The 21,671-nt window shown below is 41.1% G+C and overlaps 1 protein-coding gene across 5 annotated transcripts in view; it reads left to right on the plus strand.

Annotated features, from left to right (window-relative positions):
• The window catches only part of L3MBTL2 (L3MBTL histone methyl-lysine binding protein 2), a 121,420-nt gene that overhangs the window by 10,906 nt on the left and 88,843 nt on the right, over positions 1 to 21,671 (plus strand). For all 5 annotated transcript variants that reach the window (XM_075833533.1, XM_075833532.1, XM_075833534.1 and 2 more), the window contains exons 3-8: positions 2,298 to 2,431; positions 2,995 to 3,118; positions 3,760 to 3,839; positions 4,719 to 4,836; positions 14,910 to 15,044; positions 18,445 to 18,533. In XM_075833533.1, the coding sequence (XP_075689648.1) occupies positions 2,298 to 2,431; positions 2,995 to 3,118; positions 3,760 to 3,839; positions 4,719 to 4,836; positions 14,910 to 15,044; positions 18,445 to 18,533 (680 nt within the window). The remainder of the gene's footprint in view (positions 1 to 2,297; positions 2,432 to 2,994; positions 3,119 to 3,759; positions 3,840 to 4,718; positions 4,837 to 14,909; positions 15,045 to 18,444; positions 18,534 to 21,671) is intronic.

Below are 21,671 nucleotides of genomic sequence, written 5' to 3' on the forward strand. Positions count from 1 at the left end.
CTATGCCATCAAAGCTCTCATTGCTCCATGGACATGCTTCATTCTCCTGTATGTGTTTCCGCCTCTGTCTTTCCATATATGGACAGTGACGTCAGGGGCTCCTCCTGGAGCAGAATCCCCGGCCGCAGCGTCGGCAATGCTGTGGCCGGGGATTCCGCCCAGAGAATAAACCCTGGCATCACTGTCCATATATGGACAGTGGCGTCATGGGCTCCTCCTTGAGGGAATCCCCGGTCACAGCGTCGGCAATGCTCTGGCCAGGGATTCCGCTGCTAGAAGGAGCTTCAGTGGCGCTGTCTACAGGGGAAGGGGAGTAACGCTATTTACAGTGGGGTGGTGCTATCTACTGGGGGCGCTGTTTGGCACAATCTACAGGGGGTGCTGTGTGGCGCTATCTACAGGGGAGCTGTGTGATATTATCTACAGGAGGTACTGTGGCATTATCTACAGGGTGTGTGCCATTATATACAGAGCAGTGTGGCACTATCTACAGAGCGAACTGTGTCATCTATAGGGGATGTGCGGCAATATATACGGTGTGGTGCGTAACGCTATCTAAAGAGGGCACTGCGGCATTATCTACAGGGGGTGGGGCACTATATACAGAAGGCACTGCGGCATTATCTACGGAGGGCGCTGTTTCATCAACCTACACATGAAATTCATCCGTTTTCAAAAATATGGCAAAAATGGAAAACACTGACACGGAACGGATACAAAACATGTAAAACGGCTGTCAAAAACTGACACGAACGGCCGTTTTTAACGGCCGACACCCGGACCTTGTTGTATGAATAGAATCTACAGCAATCCCAGCGTGGTGTGGGGGTGGGTAGGAGATGCGGGGTGGGATTGGGTAGCTGTAAAGGCGCCAAAAACGAGCTAATCCCTGAAGTTAGGGCTAGTATTTGGTGTCCTTGCAGGCTCACAAGGCTGCTTCGAAGATCTGAGGTGAGGTCAGTTGACAGCAGCTGCCTTCGGGGCTTTCCCTCTAGGTGCCGGCCTTGGCGCGTCACTGAATATGACACGTGACATTACAATTTGTGTGTCAGACTTCAGTGTAGCGCCAAGGCCGAAGCAGAGAAGGAGAGCCATGACCTGGTACACAATATGTATCTAATCTATCATGTATCCAATCTATCACAAACTATACACCACTGACAAAATTGGCACATTTTCAGATCCTGGGCTACCTTTTTGGTGGACCATTGTGGTAAAAACTGATGACAACTAAAGACAACTGATGTTTTTGTAGTAAAAATTGTGAAAAAGCCTGATGGCAACTGATACATTTTTGCATCAGTTGTAATCACTTGAGAGACAAAATGATGCTAATGCAACTGATATGTGAAAGCGCCCTGAAGGGGTTGTCCGGTGAAAAAATGTGTCCTCAGGATAGGCCATAAACATCTATTTGGTGGGGATAAAAGTCTCGGCACCCCTGCCAGTCAGCTGCTTGGAGGGGTGACGGTGCTCAGGTGACTGCTGCTTTCCTTTTTTAAAGGGATTGTCCACTACTGGACAACTGATAACCTATCCACCGGAGTATCAGTGAATAATCTGTGGGGGTCCGACACCCGTACCCCGCACCGTTAAGCTGCTCCGGCTGCCTCCGAGCACCGGACGTACATGCCGGGAGCAGTTGGCTCCGGCCACTGAATAGCAGCGAGCTGCCGTACTGCAGCTCTGCTCCTATTCAAGTGAATAGGAGCAGAGCTGCAGTTCGGCAGCACGGCCGCTATTTTATGTATGGAGCCAACTGCTTCTAGCTCCGTACATAGCATAATAGGTCATAATATCCGGTGGCCGGAAATAGCCGGAGCGGCTTAACGGTGCGGGGTCATGGTTGTCGGACCCGCACCACTGTTATACTGATGACCTATTCGGTGGATATGTCATCAATTTTTCAGTAGTGGACAACCCCTTTAAGTCTTACACAGCTTTATACTGTACAATGCTGTCACATTCATTACAGCAGAGCACAGTACAATATTACAGCTTTCTCCTATTCAAAGGACCCATCAGATATATATATACATACATACATACATATATATATAAATATACACACACACCATAGGCCTTAAGGATCCAATGGGGGACTCCCGCCAATCCAATGTGGGGACTCCACCTATAAATAGTGTCACTTTTCACAACTTGCTTTATGTGCCATCTGATATGTGGGCTGTTGCTGTTTATTTCTCTCCTAGAAAACCTGCTAGTTTTGTAATATGTGTTTTAAAAAAGGACGTTTTTCTCTTTTCAATTTACTGAAAACTCTTTTCCCCCAACCCTAGCTATCTGTGAAATGTGTGGAATAGTTGGCACACGTGAGAGCTTCTTCTCCAAAACAAAGAGATTCTGCAACGTCTCCTGTTCACGCAGCTATTCGTCCAATTCTAAGAAAGCCAGTGTTCTTGCTCGGCTCCAGGTGAATGTTGTTGTTTGAATTTTTTTTGTTAGTCACCTTTGTGGAGATTTCTTTTAGAACACTTCAAAAACGACCAGGGTTGCAGCTAATCTTCTAGTCCACTTATTATTGTGCAGCTGAGATTTATCGACTCCCTAAGGAATGATTTATACAGTGGCAACATTGGTGTACAGCTACTTGAACTTTACTTCATATGAGCATGTCCTCTCTACTGTACCACGTTTTCTTTACCAAACCCTGTCCCATCCTACTGCACAACAAGACCTTCTGTTATATTCCTGCCTGTTGCATGAGACCACACTGGCCTTTTAAATCTTTTCCTATCCTTGGAGTGCTTTTCAATTTTTATACATTGATCTACAATACAGAAAATGTGATGTACTCCTCTAAAAATAAATTTGGTCTGTCCTAATAAATGATTTACCCTTCTCCTATATTAGTAAAAAGAAAAAATTAAAGCATTTTCTATATATATATATATATATATATATATATATATATATATATATATATATATAAAAATCATTGAAATTTTTTATTTAATGCTTTTTTTTATTTCATAGGGCAAACCACCAACAAAGAAGGCGAAGGTTCTGCAAAAAGCTTCCTGGTCTGCCAAAAACGGTGCATTTCTCCATTCTCAGGAGGCAGGGCAACTAGCAGATGTAACACCCACTGGACAGGATGGTAAGATATTTTACTACACAGTTAGGGGCCGTTCACATATACTAGTATTTATACGTTGTCCCTTTCAGTTTCCCTCCGACGTGTTGCAGAAAAACAACAGTGGACAGCAGCTGCCTTCTGGGCTCTCCCTCTCGACGCCGGCCTCGGCGCTGCACTGAATATGACACACGTGACATTACAATGTGTGTCCGACTTCAGTGTAGCGCCGAGGCCGGAGCAGAGAAGGAGAGTCCTGACATGGCAGGATCCGGATCATTTTGTGAAATGACAAGTACACAACACGTATCTAATCTATTACAAACTGTGCACCACTCTGATAAAATTGGCACACCCCAGGCCACCTTTTTGGTCATTTACCATTGTGGTAAAAACAGATGGTTAAAACTGATGACAACTAATGACAACTGATAGTTTTGTAGTAAAAATTGTGAAAAAGCCTGATGGCAACTGATACATTTTTCCATCGGTTTTTGCGTCTGTTTTAATCACTTCAGAGACAAAAAACTGATGCTGATGCAACTGAGGCAAAGAGGTTAAAATAAGATTTTAACGTTTGAGTGTCTATGTACGTACGTACGTACGTACGTACGTACGTACGTACGTACGTACGTCAATGCATTATATTTATTTTTCTCTTCCAGCTATGATTTTAGGCTTTGACTGGGGAATGTACATCACAGAAGGTGATTACCAAGTGGCTTCTGTCAGCAGCTTCAGACATGTGAGTTCTAGATGAAGTAATGTCCTATGTCTATTCTGTTGATTAATAATGATGGTGATGGAAATCCTGGCAACCCTGGAGTAATTCCCAATACTTTCTTCAACTGTCTTTCCAAAGATTTCTCTACATACTTTTGATTTGAATTTGGCACCGTGTATTTGTGATTTTTGTTTTGTTTTGTCTTCGATGATCTCGAACTGTTTAGGGATCATCGTTTTGTATTTTTATTGTTTGTCGAAAAAACTTTGAAATTTCAATAAAAATCTATTGTTTAAAAATAAAAAAATAACGATGGTGATGATGATGATGATAATCTGTATATATTGGCAACAAATTCCCCAGCATTTCTCTATTGGGGAATATTAATATGACAAATAATTCAAACAATGAGACCAAAGGCTCCTGCCCAAAGGGCTTATGATCTAAATAGAATAGCAAGAGTGGCGCAACAGGTACAAGGTGACAAGCCCTTTGTGTTGACAAGGGAAATATTAATAAAGCTGAATGAACCCATCACCCAACCAGTATTTGAGCCAATATGTATATAAAGGGCAGAGTGATGCGACAACGGTAGTTCGTTAAAGGACAGGGTAGAGCAAGCAAAATACACACAAAGTTCAGTGAGAAAAATAGGAGGAAAAACAGACTAGGACAGTATCCTTTATGCTAAAGGAGTTTTGAGGGATCTACTGTTGATCACTGAAGTCCCAATGACATTATTTAATGAGCATGATTTTTGTCCTGTATTAAAGCTAATGCTTATGAAAAAAAGTTTTTTTAAATTTCACAAAAATCCTTTATACACATAATTTATTATCAGAGTATCCCTGTAAGCAAAACGGTTTTAATTATTTTTTTTTCCCCTTACATGATTTTAAGGTTCCCCTCTCTGATCAGTGGGATGACATTGTGGAGGGTATCAAGGTGGAGAGCTTAAACACGGATGCTGTACTGCCCAGTCGTGTGTATTGGATTTCATCTATTGTAAAAATAGCAGGTAGTGTTTACAACAATTATTATCTGCTGTTTATAAAAAAAAAATTATATAAAAAAAAATTGTTTAGACAGATTAGGAAGCCACGGACACTAAAATGTCAGTAATGTACGAACATTATAGTATTGAGGGGGTTCTACATGGAACAGGATTTCACCTAATTTTTTGTATGTGCCATTCATATATTTATATAAGTTAATCATGTCCCCCCTTAGTCGTCTTTTTTCAACGCTAAATAGGTTTAGTTCTTTTAATCTTTCCTCATAACTTAGATTCTCCAGGCCCCTTATTAGCTTCGTTGCTCTTCTTTGTATTTTTTCCAACTCCAGGACATCCTTTCTATGAACTGGAGTCCAGAACTGAACTGCATATTCTAGATGAGGCCTTACTAATGATTTGTAAAGTGGTAATATTACATCCCTGTCCCGCGAGTCCATGCCTCTTTTAATACACGACAATATCTTGCTGGCCTTAGAAGCGGCTGATTGACATTGCATGCTGTTATCAGATATTGGGTTGAGTTTCCGGATTTAGGCCTGTTTTGTAGGCCAAGGAAATTTGTAGGCTCGTGTCAGGAAACATAGTGGGTCCGTTGTCCATGCCTGCAGCATTACACCTCAAAACCTACAATCAGAAGAAGGGCAAAAGGCCCAGAATATATAGCAATAATATGTTTATTAAATATAAATAGTTCTATCCAAAGAAAAATATCACAACTAATACAGAGCTGTATGACCGATATTGACATTGGGCTGGAGGACACACTAGGTATCTAAGTCAGGACTCCACACGAATATGCAGAGTATAGGACTATGGGACACATTTTGGGATAGATAGACATTTATCATCTTGTAGGTAGATAGATATTATATATATACACTACCGTTCAAAAGTTTAGGGTCACCTAGAAATTTCCTTATTTTTGCAAGAAAAGCACAGTTTTTTTCAATGAAGATAACATTAAATTAATCAGAAATACACTCTATACATTGTTAATGTGCTAAATGACTATTCTAGCTGCAAACGTTTGGTTTTTAATGCAATATCTACATAGGTGTATAGAGGCCCATTTCCAGCAACCATCACTCCAGTGTTCTAATGGTACATTGTGTTTGCTAACTGTGTTAGAAGGCTAATGGATGATTAGAAAACACTTGAAAACCCTTGTGCAATTATGTTAGCACCGCTGTAAACAGTTTTGCTGTTTAGAGGAGCTATAAAACTGACCTTCATTTGAGCTACTTGAGAATCTGGAGCATTACATTTGTGGGTTCGATTAAACTCTTAAAATGGCTAGAAAAAGAGAGCTTTCATGTGAAACTCGACAGTCTATTCTTGTTCTTAGAAATGAAGGCTATTCCATGCGAGAAATTGCCAAGAAACGGAAGATTTCCTACTCCCTTCAGAGGACAGCACAAACAGGCTCTAACCAGAGTAGAAAGAGAAGTGGGAGGCTCCGCTGCCCAACAAGACAAGTACATTAGAGTCTCTAGTTTGAGAAATAGACGCCTCACAGGTCCTCAACTGGCAGCTTCATTAAATAGTACCCGCAAAACGCCAGTGTCAACGTCTACAGTGAAGAGGCGACTCTGGGATGCTGGCATTCAGAGTGGCAAAGAAAAAGCCATATCTGAGACTGGCTAATAAAAGGAAAAGATGGGCAATATGGGCAAAAGCACACAGACATTAAACAGAGGAAGATTGGAAAAAAGTGTTATGGACAGACGAATCAAAGTTTGAGGTGTTTGGATCACACAGAAGAACATTTGTGAGACGCAGAACAACTGAAAAGATGCTGGAAGAGTGCCTGACGCCATCTGTCAAGCATGGTGGAGGTAATGTGATGGTCTGGGGTTGCTTTGGTGCTGGTAAAGTGGGAGATTTGTACAAGGTAAAAGGGATTTTGAATAAGGAAGGCTATCACTCCATTTTGCAGCGCCATGCCATACCCTGTGGACAGCGCTTGATTGGAGCCAATTTCATCCTACAACAGGACAATGACCCAAAGCAGACCTCCAAAAGATGCAAGAACTATTTAGGGAAGAAGCGGGCAGCTGGTATTCTATCTGTAATGGAGTGGCCAGCGCAGTCACCAGATCTCAACCCCATAGAGCTGTTGTGGGAGCAGCTTGACCGTATGGTACGCAAGAAGTGCCCATCAAGCCAATCAAACTTGTGGGAGGGCCTTCTGTAAGAACAGGGTGAAATTTCTCCCGATTACCTCAGCAAATTAACACCTAGAATGCCAAAGGTCTGCAATGCTGTAATTGCTGCAAATGGAGCATTCTTTGACGAAAGCAAAGTTTGAAGGAGAAAATTATTATTTCAAATAAAAATCATTATTTCTAATCTTGTCAATGTCTTGACTATATTTTCTAGTCATTTTGCAACTCATTTGATAAATATAAGTGTGAGTTTTCATGGACCCCAAACTTTTGAACGGTAGTGTGTGTGTGTGTATATATATATATATATATATATATATATATATATATATATATATATATATATATATATATACATATATACTCTAAATGTTTGTGTGGAGTCTTGACACTCATACCTAGTGTGTCCTCAAGCCCAATGTCAATATCTATCATACAGCTCTGTGTTAGTTGTGATATGTTTCTTTGGATATATAATAATTTCTGTAGCTTTCTATTTATAGATAGATCTATATATTCCTTCAGGAAGTTTGATGCAGATTTTGAATTGGCACGCTTCAATGTTGTTTTTTTTTATTTGCTGCGTTCTTTGCCTGCTTTTTTTATTTTTATTAACTGCTGAATCTAATGCAAAAGAGCGGGCAAAACCGCCACAAAGTAACGCTACAAACGAGAGCAGCAGGTTTTTTTTCTGCCTCCCATTGATTTTGCAGAAACTTTTGTCTTTTTCCGCGAGTTGTTAAAAGCTGTCCAGGAAAAAAAGTTTCTGCCTCCTATTAATATCAATTGGGGGGGGGGGGGGAGATTTGGGGGCATGTCTTGGCAATAGTGATTCCGCCTAACTGTGATTAACAGCTCTCCGGCTCACCTTGTAATCAGATGCTGTTTTTCTGTTTTAATTGAATCATACTGTTCCATGAAGCGCAACTGTGATTCCAACTTCTAGCACAGGATTCTTTTCGATTGTGGTCGTTTCACTATATTTTGAGAGCCAAAGTTTTTTTATTTTTCAGTCGATGGGGCAATGTGACGCTTGCTTTTTTGTGAGGCGAGCATTTTTTATTATTGTTACCATTTTAGGGCACATATGACTTTGTTTACTTTTTTTTTTACGTTTTTCGGGAGGTGACAAATACAACAATTCTTGTTTTTTATTTTTAGTGTTGACCGTGCAGGATAATTAACGTTGTATTATAATAGCTCAAACTTTTAAAGACAATTTTTTATTATTATTATTTCGGATAAAGGGGTTTTTTGTACTTTTAAATTGTTTTTTATTTTTGTTGAAAACTTTACTTAAAGTTACATTATTATTATTGTTTTTTTGTCCCACAAGGTGACTTAAACTTGCAATAGTTTGATCACTGGTACAATTTTCTGCAATACTTATGTATTGCAGTGTTTTTTTGTTTTAACGGTCGCCTATTAAGACCTGCCTCTGGTAGTGCTTAACCCCTTAGTGTCTAAGCCTGTTTTGGCCTTGTGGACACAGCCGATCTGTAATGTGTTACTTTATGCGGTAATAACTCCAGAATGCTTTTGCCTATCCAAGCGATTCTGAGATCGGTTTCTCGTGACATGTTGTACTTTATGATACTGAAAAAATGTGGTCGTTAAATTCAATATTTATTTGTAAAAAAAACACCAAAATTTTGAGAAAATTTGCAAAAATCTACATTTTCTAAATTGTAGTGTATCTGCTTGTAAAACAGATCGTAATACCACACAAAATATTTACTAGTTAAAATTTCCTATATGTCTACTTTATGTTTGCATCGTTTTTTGAACGTCCTTTTATTTTTCTAGGACGTCACAAGGCTTAGAACTTTAGTTGCAATTTCTCGCATTTTCAAGAAAATTTCAAAAGGCTATTTTTTCAGGGACCAGTTCAGTTCTGAAGTGGCTTTGAGGGCCTTATATATTATAAAGTCCCCATAAATCACCCCATTTTAAAAACTGCACACCTCAAAGTATTCAAAACAGCATTCAGAAATTATTTTAACCCTTTAGGCATTTCACAGGAAATAAAGTAAAGTAGAGGTGAAATTTACAAATGTATTTTTTTTTTACGAAATTCATTTGTAATAAAAAAAAATTTGGAACACAGTAGGTTTTACGAGAGAAACGCAACTCAATACTTATTGCCCAGATTCTGCAGTTTTTAGAAATATCCCACATGTGGCCCTAGTGCGGTAATGGACTGAAACACCGGCCTCAGAAGCAAAGGAGCACCTGTTGGATTTTGGGGCCTCTATTTTATTAGAATATATTTTAGGCACCATGTCAGGTTTGAAGTGGTCTTGTGGTACCAAAACAGTGGAAACCCCCCAAAAGTGACCCCATTTTGGAAACTACACCCCTCAAGTAATTTTTCATGAGGTATAGTTAGCATTTTTGCTAAATTTATTGGAACTGGTCTGTGAAAATGAAAATCTACTTTTTTTCTGAAAAAACATACGATGTTTTAGTTTTTACAAGGAATAAAGGAGAAAAAGCACCCTAACATTTGTAAAGCATTGTCTCCCGATTACGGAAATACCCCATATGTGGTAATAAACTGCTGTTTGGACCCACGGCAGGGCTCAGAAGGGAACGAGGGCCATTTGGATTTTGGAGCGCAGATTTTGCTGGAATGGTTTTCGGTGCCATGTCGTGTTTGCAAAGTCCTGGAGGGACCATAACAGTGGAAACTCCCCAAAAGTGACCCCATTTTGGAAACTACACCCCTCAAGGAATTTTTCTAGGGGTATAGTTAGCATTTTGACCCTACACGGTTTTTGCTGAATTTATGGGAATTATGCAGTGAAATTGAAAATCTAAATTTTTTCTAAGAAAATGTAGTTTTAGCTCAGATTTTTTCATTTTTACAATAGATAAAGGAGAAAAAAACACTCCAATATTTGTAAAGCAAATACTTCTGAGCACAGCAATACCCCATATGTGGTAATAAACTGCTGTTTGGCGGAAGTTAGAAAGGACGGAGCGCCATTTGACTTTTGGAGCTCAAGTTTAACTGGAATGGTTTGCGGCCCCATGTCACATTTGCAAAGCCACTGAGGGGCCAAAATAGTGCAATCCCGGCAAAAGTGACACCATTTGGGAAACTATACCCCTCGTGGAATTTATCTAGCGGTATAGTGAGCATTTTGACCCCACAGTTTTTTTGCTGAATTATTGGGATTATGCACTGAAAATGAAAATCTACATTCTTTCCACTAAAATGTTGCATTTTTTTTCATTTTCACAAGGAATAAAGGAGGAAAAGCGCCCCACCAATTGTAAAGCAATTTCTCCCGAGTACGGCAATACCCCATATGTAGTTATAAACTGCTGCTTGGATACACCGCAGAACTCCGAATGGCAGGAGTGCTACTTGGCATGTAGATTTTGGTTGATTGTTTTTTGGGCGCCATGTCGCATTTCCATAGCCCCTGAGGTACCCGTACAGTAGAAACCCCTGAGAAGTGACTCCATTTTGGAAACTTTACCCCTCAGGGTAATCATCTAGGGGTGTACTGAGCATTTTGATCCCACAGGTGTTTCATAGATTGTATTAGAATGAGGCAGTGAAAATGAAAAAAACAAATTTTTCCCCAAAAATATGTAGTTTTGCAACCAATTTTTTTTTCAACAAGGGGTAATAGGAGAAAAAACAACACATAATTTGTTACCCAATTTCTCACGAGTACGGCAATATCCCATGTGTGGCCCTAAGCTGCTGTTTGGGCACATGGCAGAGCTCAAAATGGAAGGAGTGCCATGTGGCTTTTAGAGCACAGATTTTGCTGAACTGGTGTATGTGCGCCATGTCGCATTTGCAGAGCTCACTTAGGTACCAGAGTAGAGTGTAAAACCATGAGAAGTGACCCCATTTTGTAAACTACACCCCTCAAGGCATTTATCATTTGCCTGGACATATGACAGGGCTTAGGAGTTAGGCGCATGTGAGACCTATTTTGGTGATTTTCGCAGCATTAGCCCACAATGTTCAGGGCTCTGGGGTCAAATAGTAAAACAAACCCCCAAGTAGTGACCCCCATTTTGGAAACTGCACCCCTGAAGGCATTTTATTGTGGTGTAGTGAGCATTTTGACCACACAGGGTTTTTTTTTCTATTAGAAATGAATGCTCAGTGGATGGTGCAAAGTGAAAATTGCAAATTTCCACAGGTATGTGCCATTTTAGTGCACAATATTTTGTGCCCAGTTTGTGCCACTGAAGACAAATACCTCAAACTGTTAAGCGGGTTCTCCCGGGTATGGCGATGCCATATATGTGGACGTAAACTGCTGCTTGGGCACTCTGCAGGGCTCAGAAGGGAGGGAGTGCCATTTTGCTTTTGGAGCGCAGATTTTGCTTAGTGGTAGTTTTGTTTGGCGTTTTGCTGGTATTTCAGTTTATTATGTGGTGGCATATGTAAGCTGTGTGGAGTACATCAGGGTATAATAAGAGGGTATAATAATTGGGTAAATAAATAATTATCCACAGATGAGTGGCCAGTGTCCCACTGATCAATGGTGCCAGATCTTATCCGCTTTTGGACACTGCACATTTTGCATCGCCATATTCTGAGAGCCAGAACTTCTTTATTTTTTTTCCACCGGATTTGTGTGAGGGCTTATTTGTTGCGGGACAATCTGTAGATTTCATTGGTACCATTTTGGGGTACATGCGATTTTTTGATCACTTTGTATTTAATTTTTTTGGCAAGCAAGGTGACCAAAAACCTGCAATTCTGATGTTTTTTATCATTTATTTTTTTACGGCGTTCGCCATGTGCTATGAATGACAATTTTACTTTATTCTGCGGGTCGGTACTATTACGGCGATACCAGATGTATATAGTTTCTCTTATGCTTTGCAGCGTCTGCACGATAAAATCACATTTGTTTCAAATAATTAATTTTTTTTGTCATCATATTCTGAGAGCCATAACTTTTATTTTTCCGTCAAAAAAGCTGTGGGCGGGCTTGTTTTTTGCGGGGCGGGCTGCAGTTTTTAATGGTAAAATTTTGGGGTACATGCAACTTTTAGATCCCTTTTTTTATTCTGTTTTGCGAGGGGTAGTGACTAACAAACAGCGATTCTGGAATAGTTTTTTTTTTTTTTTTTTACGGTGTTCACCATACTGGTAAAATAGCGTGATATTTTTATCGTTTGGGTCGTTACGGACGCGTGGATACCGCATATGTGTACTTTTTTATATATTTTTTCCTATAATAAAAGACTTATTATAGGAAAATAGGCTGTTATAGTGTTTTTTAACATGAAACGTATTTATTTTTACAACATATTTATTAACTTGTTTTAACTTTTTTTGTGCCCCACTAGGGAACTTGAAGGCATGAAGCCCTGATAGCTATTCTAATTCACTGCACTACATAGTGCAGTATATTAGAGCTGTCAGCTATTCACTGACAGCAAGCCTATTAGGCTTCGCCACCCGGCGGGGCCTAATAGGCTTCCGTACTAGGAAGTGATTGTTAGGCTACGGTTGCCATAGCAACCATCGGATCACCTGCGCGTGCCGATGGTTGTCATTAGCAACCATAGGGTGCGATCTAATCACTTAGATGCAGCGATAGCTGCATCTACGGGGTTAATCGGCCGGATCGGAGCCTAGCTTCGGTCCTGGCCGTTAGAGCACGATGTCAGCTGTGACAAACAGCTGACACCCGCACCCGTGGCAACCATCATGGTTGCCGACAGGCTACAAGACACTTCGATGCATCGATCGCGTTGATCGATGCATCAAAGGAGTTAATCGGCCGGATCGGTCCTGGCCGTTGCAGAGGGGTGTCGGACAGCTGATACCAGGTGGTGATAGCGCTGGCTTAGCTTCTGAGCTAGCGCCATCACATACACCACGTCATAACTTTGACCAAACCGCTGTGATTGGTCCCCTGCCGTCTTAGGGTATGTGCACACACACTAATTATGTCCGTAATATACGGACGTATTTCGGCCGCAAGTACTGGACCGAACACAGTGCAGGGAGCCGGGCTCCAAGCATCATACTTATGTACGATGCTAGGAGTCCCTGCCTCGCTGCAGGACAACTGTCACGTACTGAAAACATGATTACAGTACGGGACAGTTGTCCGGCAGCGAGGCAGGGACTCCTAGAGTCGTACATAACTATGATGCTAGGAGCCCGGCTCCCTGCACTGAGTTCGGTCCGGAACTTGCGGCCGAAATACGTCCGTATATTACGGACGTAATTCGTGTGTGTGCACATACCCTTACTGTGCCGATCAACTGTCAGAAACAGTTGACGGCACAGTTCTGTCACCTTGTCCTTTGACAGGGTGACAGTTTTTAGCCAGGACGCACCTCTACGTCCCGGTGCCTTAAAGCACTGCAATACAGGACATACCGGTGCGTCCTGGTGCGGTAAGGGGTTAATAGGAGGACCAAGAGTCCATAACAACCAACGATCACATCGTGGGAGGCCAATGAGATGACGTAGGGGCCCCTCCCACTCTTTCTAATGGCTTAGATGTCGTGGTCGCTATTGACCGCGGCATCTAAATGGTTACATGGCCAGAATATGAGTTATTTCCGATCCGGGCTGTTAGAGTGAGGTGTCAACTGTAATACACAACTGACACGCGCAGCGCATGGAGCAGCTCTGCTCCGTAGTCCGTTCCATACTTCTGCCCCCACGACCATGACATACTTGTACGTCATTGGTCGTATGGGTTGATTCCAGACCCCTATAATAATATAAGACTCCCTAAATATATTCATATTACATACCCGCTATATTATTGTCCAATCCCAGACCCCCCATATTTATGACCCCCAGATCGGACAAAACTATCTGTACCATACTCGCTCCCGGCTTTTGCCACTGCTGTGGCTCCTGACGCCGTTTAGACCTTGAGTCTGCCCGCAGACTACGTCCTGATGCTGGACAGCGTCCGGATCTAGTGCAGTGGTGCCTGGAACTGATAAAGAGGCGGGAGCGATAAGCGTAAGTATTAAGGCCGCTTTCTATTAGATAAAAACAATAGATAATAACCATTTTTTTTACAATTATTAATTATTTTAAATGTGGAGGGGGTCTATGCTCTTCCCCCACCACATTCTGAGCCCAGGGCAAGTACCACGGTACCCCCCCTCCTAGCTAGCCTCCTGGTTGTTCTGCTGTTTCGTTTCCAGTCTTACTCTCATTTCTATACTATCCCATATCCTAGCGATATGCTATTAATCACTTTAAATTCAAAGGGTTGTCTGGGCATGGGACGTTTTTTCATAGTGATGACCCATCCACAGGATAGGTTATCAGTATGTGATCGGCGGGGGTCCTACACCCGGACTCCGCTCAGATCAGCTGCTTCTACTGCCTCAGGGCACCGGATGTCCGTGCCAGAAGCAGATGGCTCCGGTCACAGTATAGCGGCGAGCTGCAGTACTGCAGCTCTACTCCTATTCAAGTGAATAGGAGCAGAGTTACAGTTCTGCAACACGTCCACTATACAGTGTACAGAGCCATCTGCTTCTGGCACCGAATACTGCATACAGTGCATAACAACCTGTGCCCGAAGGCAGCCGGAATAGCTGATCAGTGCGAGGCTCGGGTGTCGGACCCCCCTGATCATATCATATCCTATGGATAGGTCATCAGTGTAACAATCCTTGCCCGGACAACACCTTTAAAACCTATAAAGCTTATAGTTCGGCTGGGGAATATGACAGAAGCCGGACTGTAAGGATTTGTCTGCTGCCATTCTCTCTCGTAATCTTTTATACTCGGGTAATCTCAGCAGTCTGTTTGTGTTTGTTACCAATGTATTTCCTTTCGTATAAAATTGTTTTACATTTCAAATTTATAAGATTCTTAGTTAAAGATAACAAAGCTTTTTATGTTCATGAATTTCTTACTATAACAATTTCACATTCAAACAGGTTATAAGGCTTTACTACAGTATGAAGGTTTTGAAGACGATTCCACCTACAAATACTGGTGCAATCTAGGAACTGTGGATATTCATCCCATAGGATGGTGCGCTATCAATAGCAAAATCTTGGTGCCTCCCCAAAGTAAGAAACTTTATGCCATGCTCATATAACATTCAAAAGTAACACTGTTTTATTGATATTTTATATTCTTTAGTATATTCTCCAGCGCTTTACAATTCAGAAAGATTTAAAGGCATATTATAGTAAACCATTTACGTTTGTACTAAGGAACCTTTTTAAACTTTATTCCAGCGTGTAGAAACAAAAGATATAAATGCCAGTTCATGCTCTGTTCACACTGGTGCAATGACTCCTGCTATAATATTTTGACCTTTTAAAAAGTAAGTGAAACCTGATGGAAAATAGCGAAAGTCTTAACGGAACCGTTCACTAGATTTTAGGGCACTACTCCACAAGCATGTCGTTCCGGTGGTTTGGTGTCCTAAAATCTAGTGACGGATTACTTTAAGGCTGGGTTCACACGAGAACATTAACGTCCGTAATGGACGGACGTATTTCGGCCGGAAGTCCCGGACCGAACTCAGTGCAGGGAGCCGGGCTCCTGGCATCATAGTTATGTACGATGCTAGGAGTCCCTGCCTCTCCGTGGAACTACTGTCCCGTACTGAAAACATGATTACAGTACGGGACAGTTGTCCTGCAGAGAGGCAGGGACTCCTAGCATCGTACATAACTATGATGCTAGGAGCCCGGCTCCCTGCACTGAGTTCGGTCCGGGACATCCGGCCGAAATACGTCCGTCCTTTACGGACGTTAATGTGCTCGCGTGAACCCAGCCTTAAAGACATGCTAGCGGTTACCATGAGTTTAAACAAATTTTCAATTTTAGGCTGCAATCTACAGTGGCGCTTGAAAGTAGTGTAGTGTATTGTACCGGGATCAGAAGATCAGACATTCAAGTCCCCTAGTAAGTGTAAAAAAACGTGCAAGAAAAAGTTTACGAAATATAAATAAATAAAAGTTTTAAGTAATAAAAACAATAATCGCCCTGTTTCCCTGAGAATAAAATGAAAAAAAAAACAACTATACATACAGATGTAGCTGTCTTAACCTTGACTTTTAACGCATTAAATAAATAGTGGCTAGTTCCCTTATCTTGACTTTTCCAATGACTTTTCAATGGCTTATGTTGTGTGATATCAACCTGCAGCAAGTTATCAGAATCAAGTTAAAAATGGCTACATCCATAATAGGTACCGCCGCGTTCGGAACGGCCTGAACAATAAAAATATCAGTATTTTTACCGCACGGTGAACACCCAAAACATTTTTAATAAAAAAGAATAAATCATTTATTATTTTGGTTACTTTATCTAAGAAATAATGTAATAAAAAGTCACAAGTACCCCAAAATGGTACCCACAAAAACTACAGTTCGTCACGCAAAAAACAAGCTCTCCCACAGAGATATCAACTGAAAAATAAAAAAGTTATGGCTGTCAGAAAACGACGACACTAAAACATGATTTTATTTTTTTTAGAAAAGAATATTTTTATTGTGGGAAAGTAGTATACGTAAAAAAAACTATATAAATTTGGTGTCGCTGTAATCGTGTCGACCCACAGAATAAAGTTACCATGTCGTTTATACTGCACCGTGAACACGGTGTAAAGAAGAAAAGACAAAACCGTGCTAGAATTGCTGTTTTTTGGTTACCTCGTCTCCCAAAAAATGGAATAAATAGTGATTAAAAAAAATCACATGTACCCCAAATTGGAACTAATAAAAATGACAGCTCGTTACACAAAAACCAAGCCCTCACATCTCCTTCAACAGCTAAATAACACGTTATGACTCTCAGAACGCAATGAAGCTAAATTATGCTAAATGATGGCCTGGACAAGGTAGGCTTAGATACAGGGTCCAGCAGACCGTAATCTTATACAGTATAAAATTTACTGTCTGCTGGAGCCTTGTATCTAAGCCTACTATGTGGTAGGCTTACATACAGGGCCCATCAGACAGGCTGACACATGGGCCATGTATCTAAGCTTACCATGTGGTTATGGTAAGATGCTTAGATATAGGGCCCCAGCAGACAGTAATCTTATACAGTATAATATTACTGTCTGCTGGGGCCCTGTATCTAAGCCTACCGTGTGATAGGCTTAGATACAGGGCCCATCAGACAGGATCACACATGGGCCATGTATCTAAGTTTATCATGTGGTTGGCTTAGATACAGGATCCAGCAGACAGAATCACACAATGTGGAGATGAGACGGCGTCATCAGCAGTGGATATCCGCTGTATGTTACAGCTGACATCCACCTGTAACGGCAGGAACCGGAGCTAGCTGCGATCCCTGCCATTAAGCCCTCAGATGCAGCGATTGGATAAGATCGCTGCATCTTTGTGGTTGCTAGCAGATCGGCAGCTGTGCCCTGCAATCAGACGGCTGCCGACTGCTATTATGACAACAGGAGACCTAACAATGGCCTCCTGTTTGCCATTACGGAAGCCGATTAGGCCCAGCTCGGAGGCGAAGCCTAATCGGCTTGCTGTCAGTGAATGACTGGCAGATCTAATACCTTGCACTACGTAGGTAGTGCAATATATTAGAAAAAAAAATTTGACAGTTGGACCTTCAAGTCCCCTAGTGGGACTAAAGGAAAGTGTAAAAAAATGTGAAAAAAAGTTGTAAAAAAATATAATAAAAGTTTTAAGTAATAAAATAAAACACAATCGCCCTTTTTCCGTTATCAAGTCCTTTATTAATGAAAAAAATAAATAAACCATACGTATTTGGTATCGCCGCGACCGTAACGCCCTAAACTATAAAAATATTATGTTATTTATTCTACACAGTGTCAAAAAATACGTAAAAAATTATGCCAGAATTTCTGATTTTTGGTCACTTTGCCCTACAAAAATTGAAATAAAAAGTGATCAAAAAGTCGCATGTATCCAAAAATGGTACCTATAAAAACTATAGCTCGTCTCGCAAAAAACAAGCCCTCATACATCTCCGTCGACAAAAAAATTAAAAAGTTATGGTTCTCACAACATGGCGACAGACAAAATACATTCTTTTTACAAAAGTAATTTTATTGTGCAAAAAGTTGTAAAACATAAAAAAGTGCTATAAATTAGGTATCGCCGGAATCGTACTGACCCCGCAGAATAAAATTAACATGTAATTTATAACGCATGGTGAACGCTGTATAAAAAAAGCCCCTAAAAAAACTATAGCAGAATTGCAGTTTTTTGGTCACCTTGCTTCTCAAAAAATAGGATAAAAAGTGATCAAAAAGTCGCATGTACCCCAAAATGGTACCAATAATAACTACAGCGCGTCCCGCAAAAAACAGCCCTCATACCACTACGTCTATGAAAAAATAAAATGAGTTAAGGCTTCCATAAGTCAGGAAATAAAAAATAATTGACCTTGCTATGCTTGTTGTGTTTGAAAACAAGGTCACCATGTATTTCTGAAATATTATATTTTTCTATTGCTTAGCTATCCATGCCAAATATATTAATTGGAAGGAATTCCTGATGAAACAGCTGGTTGGGTCAAAGACTATCCCAGCTGAGTTCCATGTTAAGGTAAGCACAGCTTCTAGATACATATTTTGTTTCGCTTTAATTGCCAAAAAAGCTACATAGAATTAGGGTTGTCACTATACCAGAATTTGGACTTCGATACCGATACTTCGTGTAGTATTGCGATACTCGATACCAAAACGATACTTTTCCAACAATAAGAATAATAAAAAAAAAAAGTTCTTCCATTTTCTGATGTGAGGCGCGTGGTTTTTATGAATTTTGAACCTCCATGTGCCTCACATTAATAGTAATTAACCCCATCATGTTCCTCAGTCATAATGTACAACATTGGTTTAATGTCTGAGGTAGATGATGGGGTTAATTACTATTACTATTACTAATGTGAGGCACATGGAGGTTCAAATTCATAATACCTTTTGCCTGACATTAATTGAAAGAAAGCAGTTATTTATGTTATAACAGCGTAAACATGGATGACGCTATAAACGTGTTATTACGGTCACGACGATACCGAATTTGTGTATATTTTATGTATTGAGACTATGTTTATTGTAAAAAATGTGTGGGTTTATTTTATTTAATATTACCAATTTTTTTTTACTTTTTTTATTTTTAAACTTTAATGTACTGGCATATATCTATATTCCAGTACATTAGCCTGTGTACTGATAGTACACAGGCAGTTGTTAGGACATACCTAAGTATGCCCTAACAGGAAATATTGTCAGACAGCCCTGGGGTCCTTCAATGGACCCTGGGCTGTCTGCCCATATATGGTATGTCCCTCGATCGCGTCACAGGGATTCCCTGTGACGCGATCCAAAGGGCATCCCCCATTTTCATTTACCCCTTGAATGCTGCAGTCCGCTTTGATCGCAGCATTCAGGGGAATAGCGGCGGAGATTAAAGGTTTCTCTGATCTCCGCCGTTGGAGCGGTGTTGCGGCTGTGTAATACAGCCATTGTCCCGCTCCTGACAATAAGTGTACGCGTGGTCAGCATGAGGTGATGCGGCCGGCACTGCACTAATGAGCGACGCTGCTGGAACTGAAGACAGAACATGTGGGTGTTTTACAGTGCGCCCGCCATGTTCTATCTTCAGTGACAGCAATCATTCGTGCAGCGCTGGTCGCATCACATCATGCTGACCACGCGCGCACTTGTCAGGACTCCGGAGCGGGGCAATGGCTGTATCACACAGCCGCAGCACCGCTCTGACTACATTCATGTGTTACTATACTAAGCTGTGCGGCCGCACAGCTTAGTATTGAAATACATGAAATAACGGTATTGAAACAGTATGGAAGTTTCGATGCATCGTCCATCCCTACATATAATATTAGTCATCAGCCTTCACTGCTCCTTGCAATCCTGATGCAGAACATATTACCATACACTGCTTCATATTCACAGTACCTAAAACAAGAAGTCTTTGCTGATATGTTATGCCAACATAAACAGAAGAACTCTGCTCCATGTAGGCTAAATAAGGACTAAAGTTACAGAATTGGAAATTGCCCTTCACTAAGGGCAAGTATAGGGACCGTGCTTATCCAGCTAAATGAATTGCCTCTCGTGCTCCTTCAGTATCCCTTCCCATCATCCCTCATAGTGCTGTGACTGAGGCAGAATTTTTTTTCAGTACTCTACTGTTCCTGAATTCGAGCATGGTACTGTGGCCCTGCTCACATCTGCGTTGGAGACTTCGTTAAGAGGCCTCTGTCACTGATCCGGCCCAAAATACTGGAAACAAGGGCTCAGCATGCTGAGCTATTGTTACCAGTAAAACTATGTCCTGACGAAGCCGGTCTACAGGGCGAAACGCGCGTCGAGGCGTTTACTCATCCGTCCACCTTGGTACTTCTGCACCGCTTTCCATCATGTCCCAGGGTATGTGCTGGCCTCTTTTTCCTATATATTAATATTAGCTAGGGTTAGGTTGAGTCCCTTGGCCATTAGTGCCTTTATGTATTGTTAGGGCTCTTCTAGTCTAGCTATTCATCACTGTTCACTAGTTAGGCAGCATTTTGATTATATGTGGGGTCTTGGCTATCCTGTGCCCACGTTTATCTTTTCTCCTGTGGGTTATTTTAGCGTGTGCTTTAGCCATTTTTGGATGGTTGACTCTGTGTGTTCATGGTCTGTTCCATCTGACCCTGCTGTATTATCTCTTCCGTGTATGGTTCCTTTTTTATCCTGTATTATGTGATTGTGTACTATATTTAACCCCTTAATGACTGCCGATACGTCTTTTTACGGCGGTCATTAGTGGGCTTTATTCTAGAGCGCCGCTATTCTACGTCGCTGCTGTAGAATAAAGTAAACAGAGCAGGGAGCCGTGAAATCTCCCTGCTCTCGGCTGCCAGAGGCAGCTGAGGGCTGGGGGCGTCCCTGCTCTGCCGGGTGAGATCGATATTAGTATCGATCTCACCCGTTTAACCCTTCAGATGCGGTGCACAATAGCGAGCACCGCATCTGAATGGTTTTGGAGAGAGGGAGGGAGCTCCCTCTCATCTCACTGACACCCGGCGATAAAATCGCCGAGTGTCTGTGTCTTCTATGGCAGCCGGGGGTCTAATAAAGACCCCCAGGTCTGCCTGGAGCGAATGCCTGCTAGATCATGCCGCAGGCATGACCTAGCAGATGCCTGTCCGCTTTAAACGGACAGGCAGTAATACACTGCAATACAAAAGTATTGCAGTGTATTATAATAGCGATCGGAGCATAGGGAAGTCCCCTAGTGGGACTAGTAAAAGAGTAAAAAAGTTTAATAAAGTTAATTTAAAAAAAAAAGTGAAACAAAAAAAATGAAAAACCCACTTTTTCCCCTTACAAAATGCTTTACTATTAAAAAAAACTACAATAAAGCAAAAAAGTTACACATATTTGGTATCGCCGCGTCCGTAACGACCCCGACTATAAAGCTGTTACATTATTTAACCCGCACTGTGAACGCCGTAAAAAATAAAATAAAAAACAATGGAAAAATTGCTGTTTTCTGGTAATCCTGACTTTAAAAAAATGTGATAAAAAGTGATCAAAAAGTCGCATCTACTCTCAAATGGTACCAATAAAAACTGCAAGTCGTCCCGCAAAAAACAAGACCTTATACAGCTATGCCAACGCAAAAATAAAAAAGTTACAGCTCTTTGAATGTGACAATGTAAAAATGTAAAAA

The sequence above is a fragment of the Rhinoderma darwinii genome, chromosome 7 (assembly GCF_050947455.1).
Source record: "Rhinoderma darwinii isolate aRhiDar2 chromosome 7, aRhiDar2.hap1, whole genome shotgun sequence".
In the NCBI taxonomy this organism is placed as follows: Eukaryota; Metazoa; Chordata; class Amphibia; order Anura; family Rhinodermatidae; genus Rhinoderma; species Rhinoderma darwinii.